Genomic DNA, 12,517 nt, shown 5'->3' on the forward strand with positions numbered 1-12,517 from the left:
GATTACGGGACAACACTAAAATTAAGTTGAATGAGAGGGCACTTGTACTCTGGCAAAAGGCTTGTACATAAAAGATAGAACCTAACAAATTTGTATTGTTTTTTTTTTACAAAATCATTTTATCGGATATAATCCGAAGTCATAGATAATGACACTACTTTGTTATAAAAATAAGCGGGAAACTGGAGTAAGGTGAATGAGGTTCAGGGACTGGGAGGTGGTTGCTTTGAAATAGCCTTTAAAGCAATGGTTTAGACGCCGACGTTGAGCTTTGTTTTATGGAGGGACACGTTTGCGAAGGGCTTTGATCGTTAAAGGCAGAGCAAGATCGGGTCACTAGCTCTCGTGTATGGGACCGGAGGAATCATTTACCCTCGCTGAAACAATAGTTCCTCGTGAAACCCTTTCAGCGTTATTTCTTGCAACTAAAATCTAGTTTTTGTGCCTTAGTAATTTTATTCTTGGTTGATTTTAAGACGAATTATATACAATATAACGTTACGTTATTGTTGCAACATACACCAAGCTAGGAGTGGTGCGATTGAGGAGAGAGGATTAGGTTGCACTGCTGGGATTGGTTTTGAAAGCAATGGATTTGGCCGCCGACGTTTGGCATTGTCTTTAGAAGGGACACATTGGTGATTTTGGTCGACAAAGGCAGAGCAAGACTGGGTCAAATACTTTTGTGTGTATCACTAGGATCGGGGTGAGCCTAGCACAACTCACTTTTCCTTTTGAGGCAAGAGTCACTCGTGAAACCCCTTCAGCGTCATTTCTGGCATGTGCGGACTTGATCATTCGCTCCTTGAGTAGTATCACTTTTACGATTGGTCTAAATACACACCACTCAAAGATCTTGCCTGGAAGAAGTGAGGAGAGGCAATCATAGAAGGGGAAAATGTCAATAAGTTATTGTGGGCTGATGTTTTATTGGGTTTACAAATTCTACTCCAGCTAGATACATGTCCGCTTTCATAGAATTTGGGGGGCAATTGTAACAATACGGCCTATGGTCCGTAATGTTTCGCCTTATGTGAACATAGGGTTATTAGGAGAGGCTAAACTAATTTATTAATTTTATTAAATAAAGGTAAATTATGAACAAATAAAGCTAATCTACCCATAAATATGCGAACGAGATTATTGGCAACATTAAACTATCCAGTACGAACGTGGAAATAGCGCGGCAGAGCCTTTCCTGCCCGACGCAATGGCCGCGGCCTGTTTCTACTATCGGTCGCCATTGTCGCCATTGTCGCCATTGTCGCCGGAATTGGGGTATAAATAGGAGCGCGCGAACGGCGGGGGGATTCTTTCCTACGACACGGACTCGAGAGGTTCTCTCTGGCATACTTTGTATTAATTCTATCGTATTTTTAAATTGTTTTGTGTTATTTTTATAGTGAATTGGTGTGTGTTTTCCCTGCTTTGTGTATCTTGGTACCGAAGGCTTTTGGTATTAGGGTATCCATTGCTGGGAGTTGCGTATTGATTCATTATGGGGTTTGGGGATCACAATCAGTTGTGATTTTAAATATTTCTGGAATAGTAGAGGACTTATCGAGTTTCGGCTCAGTAAAAGCCGATTCTTAGGGAATGGGAGCCAGGTCACCTAGCGGTGGTAACGGACAGGCTGACTTTCCCTGAGAACGTTCTTCAGTGTCAGTGTACGCCTATGGAGTAAGGGCGGGGTCTTGTATTATACCGGAAGAGACAGGCCTAATTTTCTCCCTGGGTTTTGGAGGGTTTGGGATGCCATACCGGTGTCCTAAATCAACCAAGATCTTGTCCTCCTTATCTATTTATTTATCTATTCACACACTTATTCTTCGGCATCGGTATTTGTCTATCCCAATCCTAACACGACAGATACTGGTGAGCACACGGGTGATAGGCGTAGGAAACAGAGCCACCCACTCGACGTAGGGGTAATTTAGAATAGGCTCTCTCACTGCACCTTGAGAGAGACCGCGAGTAATCTAAATGTGGAGCCCGGGCTTCTAGTTTGCTGTATCGTGTAGATTAGTTGGTTAGTTTAGAAGTAGGACTAGGATATGGTAGGCTTGAATTGTGTTTACTTCCACTTGGTAAGGTGGAGGTTGAATTTGCTCTATCCATTTGATTTGATATTTATCTGTGTGTGTCAATTGTGTTTACTTCCACTTGGTAAGGTGGATGTTGTATTTGCTCTATTTTATTTGATTTGACTTTACTTGTGTGTGTGTGTTGTGTTTTCTTTCCATTAACTATACAGCTACTTACCAATTTGCCTAAGGCTGCTTTAAGGCTTGCCTGCTACATTCAGAACCTAGCCATACTCAAGGCGACATACTTACATAACTAGTGACTGACCTTGACGTCCGACGAATGAAGGGTTTCGGCGTTTCACTTTTCATTCAATGTCCTAAGTTACAAACGCTAGTAGCCTTAAATACAAGTGAGACAAAATAATTCAACAACTCACAATGGAATAATATTTTATTTGCTGAAAGTAGAATCTCATTTGAAGACTGTGGTCGTTCCTGGCAATGGACCTTGGATTGTATGAACCTGTAGTGGCTATTAATATCAACTATTTCAATAAGTAATAAGCTCTATTTTTCTTCTGTAAACTTACAAAGTAAGTCATATTGATTAAGACTAAGGCAGAGCAAGTCAGTGGTTGGCCGGTACCAGGTGATCCGGAAACTACTCATTAATCAATATAATAAACCACTATAACTTATCTCTACATTCTGCTGAAGTTGGGTTTGTTACTACAGGAGTATTGTGATCACGGGTTTGATCCAGGAACAGCCTCAGGCTATAATTGACTTCCCTTTGAAATGTCCTCTCTTATAACATAAAGATATGTTTTATTCTCCTAACAAGGAAGAGGTAGTATGCTCCTTCAGGGCTAACGCAGAGGAGGCGTGTCCAGTACGGGACGAAGGCCACTTTCAGAGGCGGGGAGTGGGCCTCTGAACTTTAGCTGCGAAATAAAATACCTTCTTCACACGAACATATCATAGACTATTGACAGACTACTTTAAACAATTAACTACATTCTTCATTTGTTCTTCTTTTATCTTCTCTTTTATTTAGTTAAATTATATAATAAGTGAGCTCTTTTCCCATTATACTAAACGTACTAAAGGGTTACTTTCTAGGACACAACGTAGGTTCCTTATACTAGACCGCTAGCGATAACTTGGCCAATTTTATGACTTAAATAAGGTAAATCAACTTCAATAGGTCTATATATTCGTAGGTTGAGAACCCATAATAAGGTAATAATAAATAAATTCGGTTTGTAGGCATCGGAGTAAGCTTTAGGTTAAGAGTTTAAATCTAGTTTAAGGTAGGATTCGTTACAACAAGGTGTTTATTAATAATACCTACTGAAATCCATAGACAACCCAAGGTATTTTTTAGGGTTCCGGAGCCAAAATGGCAAAAACGGAACCCTTATAGTTTCGCCAAGTCTGTCTGTCTGTCTGTCTGTCCGTCCGCGGCTTTGCTTAGGGACTAACAATGCTAGAAAAAAAATGGTATAATTAAAAATTAAAAAAAATATTTTTTTTAGTGTGCCTCCCATAGTAGACGTAAAGTGGGAATATTTTTTTTTTCTCATCCAACCCTATAGTGTGGGGTATCGTTGGATAGGTTTTTTAAAACCGTTAGGGGTTTGCTAAAAAGATTTTTCGATTCAGTGATGTGTTTGCGAAATATTCAACTTTAAAGTGCAAATTTTATATATTTTATGTTATGGGTAGAAATTAAAATAAAACCTACAGCGCATGAACAGAAACTTAATATTAACATTTCACTATAAATTTTCGACATTGTAATAATTGATTGATTACCATTAGCTTCATAATTGTAACTATTGTGTGCCCTTGCAGGGCGTCATGGACTAACTAATAATAATACCAAATGTAACACCTTTCACAAATATTTACATGACTTAACAATGAAATAAATAAAAAAAATCATTAAAATCGAGCGTCCCCCCTCCTCTAAAATCTAAACCGCAGGGTGGAAAAATTTGAAAAAAATCAGGATGGTACTAAGTATATCAAACTTTCAAGGAAAACTATAACGGCTAAGTTTGCTTGAGAATTATTATTAGTTTACGAGTAGGTAAATAGCAGCCTAAGGTATAAAATATAAACTTGGAAGATTCCGTATAAAACACGAAATCTTTACAAAAAAAAAAATTTTTTTTTCGTAATGGCTACGGAACCCTATTTTGGGCGTGTCCGACACGCTCTTGGCCGGTTTTTGTCCTAAGTTGGGTTATGGTATTAGTTCCAAATATCTTAATATACTGAGCGGCAAAAAATCTGGCCCTCAAATGTATGCAGAATCGGTAATTTTGTATGAAGGGTGGACCATATTTTGGGCCGCTGAGTTTAATTTCTAAAAATATTTGTTTTGTTAGAGTCTGACCAGTATAACTTGCCACGAGGAAATGTAAAACAAACTACGCAGCAAAAAGGGATTTAAATAATCAAATCACACACAACCTGCTGTAAAGTAAAGCCTAACCGATTCTACTAAAGCTGAACCAACTATGTACTTTCAGCTTTTCGGTTATTTAACTATCATTTTTTCAAAGATGCCATAAACATTATTTTCAGAGTGGTTTGCTTATCTTAATAATGTAAATTGTACGGTTGCACGGAACTCGTTTTTTTCGGTTTATCTGTTGACCGTGCGTGTCAGGAGAATCATACTACACGTGTAGACCCAAGGCAGCGAGATCATCCCGATTGTGTATCTCAAAAGATAAATAACGCTAGTAATTCGTGATTACGCCGAAATGAAAGGTCGTCAGAATTCTTTCAGAATTCTTCTGTAATAGGTATTGGTCTGTTGGTAGTTTCTATTCGGCCGTTGAATGTAATTATTACTGTAACTATCGCAGATTCAATATAGCCCTTTGTTAGATTTCTAATCGGATTTGGGCATCGAGATATTTATACGGGGATCAAATTGCAATGAGTTTTGCGATTGGATTAGCTGGAGGGACATAGTATAGTGAGACCAATAATACTCGTACAATGCACACTAGTCTAGATCCAGAGTTTGCTCTTATATTATGTATGTTTTGTATTATTATGCGAACTGCTGAGGAATGGAATTCGCTCCCTTCGTCTGTATTTCCGGATAAATATAATCTAGGGCTCTTCAAGGCTAGAATGAATAGGATGTTACTGAATCAGCGAGATACACCTTTGGCCTCATCTACACTTAAATTTTGTGTAAAAAAAAATAAAAAAAATGTAAAAATGTAAATGCCCTGGCCTCAGACGAAACTTTGAAACAAAAAGTAGGTCAATAATTAAAGGATCTTCACATTTTTCAACTTTTCCCCCCAAAACCATACCCGCGCAAATTCGGGGCTCGTCACTAGTTGTATGTATCTGGGGGCACGGCAGTGCCCCCGCCAAGTTCAGCAAAAAAGCGGCACGGCCGTACCATCCTTTTCTCGAAGCAACTCAGGCCATTTTCGACCCCCTATAACTTCGTTATGGATACAACTAGAAGCCTGAATTTTTAGTAATCAAGCAGGCATTGTTTAAACACAGTATAGTTCAAATTTCATTCAATTTGAACCAGTAGTTAAGAATCCTTATAACTATAGTCAAAGTTTCTTAATTTTGTCACTCACTGACTTACTGACTGACTGATGTGAAAAATTGCATTAAAATCCGCTGCGTAGTTTAAAGTATACTAAGCGTACATAAACTTACTTACTTAAACGAACGTTACTTGTTTAAACGTACTTAGGCGTAAGATTATTGTACAGTCTCACCACTGTACATTTTTCTGTTGACGCTGCGACCTACATACGGCCGAGCAATAACCTTTTATAAATACTTGTTTTTATTATAATTTATAATAACTGGAGTGCTTAACATAGTCATACGATAAACATCGAAAGGATAACTAACTTACTATATATCTTAACGTGAGTGAATAAAGCAACATTAAAACATCGTTCTTTCTCTGCACTCCATCAACTAACTACTACAACTACGGTACAAGTGTACAAATCTAACTGGATTGCACAATTAGTTACTAAAACTACGTATAAGGATTATTCTTTAAAAAATTGATTCTTTTTATTAAATACATACAGAAGGACAGATGGTACAACAGTGACTTTATTTTATATATAAAAAACTATATAAGAACATTAATGTTTTTGTAATATTTCCACGTATTTTGGGGAAAGGGTACCTAAGTGTTTTTACGTTGAATGAGATTGAAGGAAGAAAAAATATCCTGAATAAATCAATGTTTCGATCATGGGCTGCGATATTACTTTACGTTATTTGTGAGAAAAGGGAAAAACGCTAAACAAGATATTGTTTTGAATAACTAGCCGGAAAAAGCCTTGGAAATTAATTTTCTCATATAATTTTCCTATGTTTTCGGCAAACATGCCATAATCTTCAAGATTTTAATAAGTTTTCGGGTGTTGTTGGCGAACTTTGGATATATGAGAAATATTACCCAATACGTAGGTATATCGAGAAATCACAAAATTGAGATATTTAAGTAGAAGTAATGACGTCTTCCGACTAAAAGTGAACTGCGTTTTAATGTTTGAATTAAAATCAGCATGAGATACAGACACAGTCATTTAAATAAGGTACACGGTTGACTTACGTATTAATCAAGTATTAATAGTATTAATAGTCGAAATAAGCCCGACATGATTCGAACCAAGCAGTATCCTCATTTGACATCTTTGACAGTTATAAATATAGGTTTTGGGGGTCAGTTTTGGTATCAATTTGTGGAACGTATCAAAGACATGAATGTAAACGTATCTGGTATGTATCAGACACAGGTCCAGTTTTATTCAACAGTTTTACTTGTTTTCTTCTATATTTTTATTATGTTATGTGTACGTTGTTTATGTGTTTTCTGTTTGTGTGTGCCTGTAAAATAAAGTCTTATCTTATCTTAGGTATACCGTATAGGTAATGTTACCTATACATTGGCCCCCGCCAAAAGCTGCAGAATTTTTTTTGTCAAAGTCAAAAGTCAAAATATCTTTATTCAATTTAGGCTATAAGTTGTGCCAAGATTATCTAACTCTCGCAATACCTACGTTTTGCATAAATACCTAACACGTGTGTCATGGCACGAAACTTGCTTTAAATTAGAGTTTCAACAATAACTCTATTATTGCATCGTTACGAGAATAGAGTCGTCGCTCAGAGCGCGATTTAGTGAAATTCTTGCTCTGAAATTTGGCTCAACTGAGCTGGTGCAATATCGCTCAGAGTTATTTATGAGAGCGATCTATAAAATACATATTAAACACCCAAGACCCGAGAACAAACATCCGTATTTTTCATACTAATATCTGCTCCGACACGGGAATCGAACCCGGGACCTCAAGCTTCGTAGTCAGGTTCTCTAACCACTAGGCCGTCTGGTCGTATGTAGGCATTGTAAGCCTTATTTAGCTTAATATTTTGCGTCAAGTCGACTCCGAGAGATTTATTTTGCTGGAATAGATTTTTCGCATGGAAAATACTATAAGATACTTAACAACTTCGTACAATACTGGATTACCCCACGTTCACTCTTTATGTTAGGTAAGATTTTTTCTTCACGTTTCTGCTGCTAAAACTAGGGCACTGAATGTTCAGCTAAAAAATAATACAAACTTTCTTTCAAAAACGAGTCATTAACGACTCATAATAATTAATGAGTATATACGAGATGATTCCTTGGATGGTGAGGTTGTAGCTTTTAATAAATAAATCACTGGTCTGCGAAAAATTACTTGATTCTTCTTAGAAATGCTTTGGAATACAAACATCTTTTTTTACAGCCACAGACACTTTTCAATGACAAAGGAAAGTATCCAACACTGACCCGCATGTCGTACTGCCAATGCCGGCTACCACGAGTCTTCACGAGCGTCTTCGAACGATTCGGCTGGACACACGTTGCGTTGCTGCTTGACAAGTCTGACCTCTTCTCGCTCACCGTGGGTAAGTGGCAATGGATGATGTCGTACTTGATGTTGTCGAAAATTAGTGTACGTATTAGTACTTATGATACGGTATTCTCATCTTTTAGCCTTGTCAAGTTAGCCGTGATTAAACCCCGGAATATATACCATCTTTATCATAATTATCACACCAGGGCTGCATTCAGGTGTTTAAAAAAAGATTCAAATATTTTTGAACACCTATAGATCTGTGGTTCCCCAAGATACGGTGACGGGGGACCGCTAAGGTTAATACTTAAAAAAATACAACATAAGTATGTACTTTAGTTTCCTGTTAACCTTAGCGGTCCCCCGACACCGACGACGCTTAGATAAAAAAATATTACTAGATACTAAATTAACTTAGGCTAATTTTGCGGGAAATCAGCAGTCCCCGCGGGATAGGGATAAACGCATTCTTCGCAGATGAAGTCGCGGGCAGCAGCTAGGTAGTGCATAATTATTTTTTCCTTTTTAGTTGTCTTTTTTTTGAGTGGTTCGAATAGATAGTCATATTTTGCACTTGAAGGGTCCACGGAAAGAACGTGTCTAGTCACCTAAGCAACTTTTTGAGTTATAGCGGTTTGAAAGTTAGTCATCACGAACAACTACTATGGTTACCATTTATTTAAAAGATAAAAAATAGATTTTATATTGTTTTTAGATTATTTAATTCAGTGGTAAGTCATAGTACTTTGTGAGCTTTACATTTTGAGATTAAAATCTCAATTTTAATAAAAGGTGACTAGGCATATTTTTACGTATACGATATAGCCCATGATGAAATACGCAAGCTTAGTAAAGTTTCATCATTAACTGTCAGTGCTCTGTCTCAGGGAAGAGCCTGGAGTGGGGGCTTCGCAAGGAGGGCGTGTTGAAGGCAGTGAGGGAGCTGGATGGCAGCGAGAGTGAATCCTGCGAGGCCCTGCTCCGGGACGTCAGTATGTATGCACGAGGTACGTCAAAATTAGTGACGTGGATGGGCCAATCAACTTTTTTACCGACACTAATCTGTCCGCGACATTTTTCAAACAATTGCAAATTTTTTGTTAGTAAATGTTTATGGGCGGTGGTGATCTCTTACCATCAGGAGACCCACTTGCTCGTTTGCCATCCAGTCAAATTAAAAAAAAAAAAAAAAACATTTTTTTTTCTGTAATTTAATAGATGGTGTACATGAATACATGCCATCCTACGTAAGTTCAACCTATTAAACCGTGAAATATATTGTTGGAAGTAAGATTTTTTTGGTAACGCCAGAGACAATTTTGGTAACGCAGGAGACGCCCAAAGTGTCGGTGAAATAGTTGATTGGCCCAGATACGGCCGGTTCCCTGATTTATTTATCCACTTTTTCATACTGGTTGCTAAGAAATATGTGGATGGAGACTTATCTAACAGAGGCCGTACTCGTATTGTTTAACGCTCTGACGTTCACGACCGCTTCACCATCCCTTTCCTACCTTAGTTATTTCGGAAAGAGAAAATGATACCTTCGGAAAGTTATAGTGTGACAGAAAGTGGTGGTGAAAAGTATTGTGATTCCAAGTGCGTTAGACGATAAAACCACAGCTGACGTAAAAAATGTGTTATCAGTACCACTACCATGAGTTGAGGCCGTGTTGCCTGACGATTCTGACGCTCGCAACCAAATGACAGATTTCGTATACAAAAACTGTCATTTGATTGCAATCGCGAGCGCCAGAAACGTTAGGCAACACGGCCTCTGTACCACTACCATGAGTTTACAGTGACCGTACTCGATAGCGACGGCGTAAATTATTTGTATGGAGAATTGTACAGTGCCCTTAGTGTAAGTTTTCGGTTACATAATACGTCTCGATCGCGTTCGCGTTAAAATCTCAATTTGTATGGAAACACGAACAGCGCCTCTAGCGGAACGTTTGCGATGTTCGTGTTTCTATACATACAACTTGAGATTTTACGCGAATGCGATCGAGACGTATTTTGTAACCGAAAACTTACACTAGGGGTACAGCGCCCCTACAAATAATTTACGCCGTCGCTATCGAGTACGGTCACTGTATACTCATGGTAGTGGTGCTGGTGGACGCCAATGTCTATCTGTCTGTATGTTTGTGGCATCGTAGCTTTTAAGCCGGGTGTCCACTGAGCGAGCCGCCTCGCGCGGCCGCCATTTTCGGTGCGATTTTGAGCCTTGTGTCGAACAAAATCATGCGCGTCATGCTCTTGCCTCGCGAGGCGGCTCGCTCAGTGGAGACCCGGCTTTAACCGTATGGACCGTATTTAACGCCAGTTTTCAACGTAAAAGCTAAAAAACTGGCGTAAGTCTTTGCGGTGATTCTTAGCTATATTGCATTAAAATTGGTTCTGCCGTTGTGGAGATATTGAACTTTGAAATAATAATGTTGGGGATTTTCAACGTTTCTAAGTTGATAGGTATCTATCCAATGGAAAGCTCGTATCAATATGTTATAAAGATTATTCGAATATGCAATATATAATACGGTAACATGTACAAGGGACATTTTTATAGGCACCAAAAAGAGTTTTGGCCCATTTGCCTTTCTAATATTTTCTACGTAGCCGGAATCTTTTGGAAGATCGCTCCCGGTCACCCAATTCCTAAATTATTGCATTTCCCGCTGCATTCTGCCAAAATACTAAATTTTAGAACGCGGGTATGGAATATTTTAGAGTCTAGAATCTAGACGGATTGTACCTCAAGGACGTAAATATCCAAGCGGGCAGTTAAGTTTTCTTTATACAAGAATAACTGTAGTAGTTGCGAGTCGTTTGCAAAGAATCCGAAACATCAATTAGCTCGCGGGAAATATATAAATTTTACGGGATAAAACGTTATATACGTCCTTCTCTAGGGCTTTATACCAAATTGCATAACGATCAGTCGAGTACGTAAATGTAAAAGCAAGCTTTCACGCGTAACAAACAAACAAGTACCTACTCACATTCGCATTTTAAATTTTATAATATTAGCTAGGATGTTTAAAAATTAACCCCACTAGGTGGCCTGACGATTTTGCGAGAGATGCAGGCAACCGGTGGGTGGAAATAGCGTGTTGTCGTTTGTCATTGTGGCGATATGTCGTATATTTCTTTGTTTTAAATATGCAAGTAAATTTTGATTGAAAAAAGAGCTTGTATTGGTAATGATTTTTTTAAGAAAAACTAACCAGTATTATTAATAACACGTCAACATCTAACCTAACACCATCTAAGCACTTCATTTATGTTATTTACTCGTCCCGGGATCAATTCGGCGGGCGTATTGAGAAACATCCATTACGTCGCAGTGGTTATGAGCGAAATGAGCGAGTAAATTATGTCAGTAAATAGAGTCACTCTAATTAATTTGGCCACATTGACATCAGAAATGTTGTTGTGTCACCCGTTATAATTATATTGACTTATCTCGCGGCTTTGTTCCCGTGGAATAGTTACTTGTGCAACAAGAGAGCAAAGTTGTTTTTTGCTGCGAGTGTTGATTTTGAATCCCGAGTAAGCGAAGGAATCTATAATATTCTAGGCTAGAATCCTGAGATCAGCGAGGGACTCAAGCACACGAGATGCAAAAAACTTTGGTCTCGTGTGACACATACAACTTTTCAACTCAGCAGCGAGAACATAATTTAAAGGTTAGAATTTTTATTATAATCCACATATAGATACCTATTTACAAAACAAACCAAAAATTTAAAATATAATCCGATTATTAATTTGTCTTTGTAGTTTTACAGTGAAAATCGAACTTAATATCGATTTGATCCTGGCTATCTCTCGCTTTTTTCGTGTTGAAGTGAAAGTGACAGATCCAAGTGCAGGTCCAATATTTAGAATTCAGTGTGTAATAAAAAATAAGTGTGTATAAAAAATGACATTGTCTCACGGAGTGAGCTAAATGTGATTTTGCTCACTGATTTCTAATAGCAAAAACTACCTGTTTGAGGTGCTAAGGTGAAAAAATAAGTAATTGATTACAAATAGAAAAGAAAAAACAAACCCTCTTCACGCTTAAACTGCTCAACTAATGCCCCAAGGAAGAACAGTCAAAACCTATAGCGATACCAGTATAACGACATATCGAATGCAACGATGCCGATGCTTTGTAGCGGTCAGATGGTACCGACGGTGCTGGCTGAAAATCAGCGCTGGGGTGTTCTTAACGTCTCAGCATTATGCTGAGCCAGTGTCCGATTCACAACCGCCATGACCAAGGAGCGGAATTTCTCATAGCAAAAATCAAACATCAAACGGATTGCACATAAGTTTTATCGACTATTCCAGTTATCGATGTTATCGAATCGACTCTTCTTGTTATCGCCTAGTACGAGTAACAATATTCTTTAACATTTGACCTCTTCGATAAGCGACTTTCAACTCCATATTAAAATAAAATAAATCGCGTCAACGTCACATATTATGACATTTATGTCGCTTAAGTTTTTCTTAGTCATTCCCGTGTTGTTAAAATGGTTAAGCCTAAAAGAAAAACGATTGACAAATGGATTAAAA

The 12,517-nt window shown here is 38.1% G+C and overlaps 1 protein-coding gene across 1 annotated transcript in view; it reads left to right on the forward strand.

The window, feature by feature from the left end:
* LOC141434803 (atrial natriuretic peptide receptor 1-like) overlaps positions 1 to 12,517 on the forward strand; it is a gene marked incomplete in the record, with an annotated part of 57,639 nt that overhangs the window by 13,037 nt on the left and 32,085 nt on the right. The window contains 2 exon segments of the mRNA XM_074097245.1: positions 7,841 to 8,003; positions 8,839 to 8,958. Of these exon segments, the coding sequence (XP_073953346.1) occupies positions 7,841 to 8,003; positions 8,839 to 8,958 (283 nt within the window).

Source organism: Choristoneura fumiferana, chromosome 14 (assembly GCF_025370935.1).
Source record: "Choristoneura fumiferana chromosome 14, NRCan_CFum_1, whole genome shotgun sequence".
Classification (NCBI taxonomy): Eukaryota; Metazoa; Arthropoda; class Insecta; order Lepidoptera; family Tortricidae; genus Choristoneura; species Choristoneura fumiferana.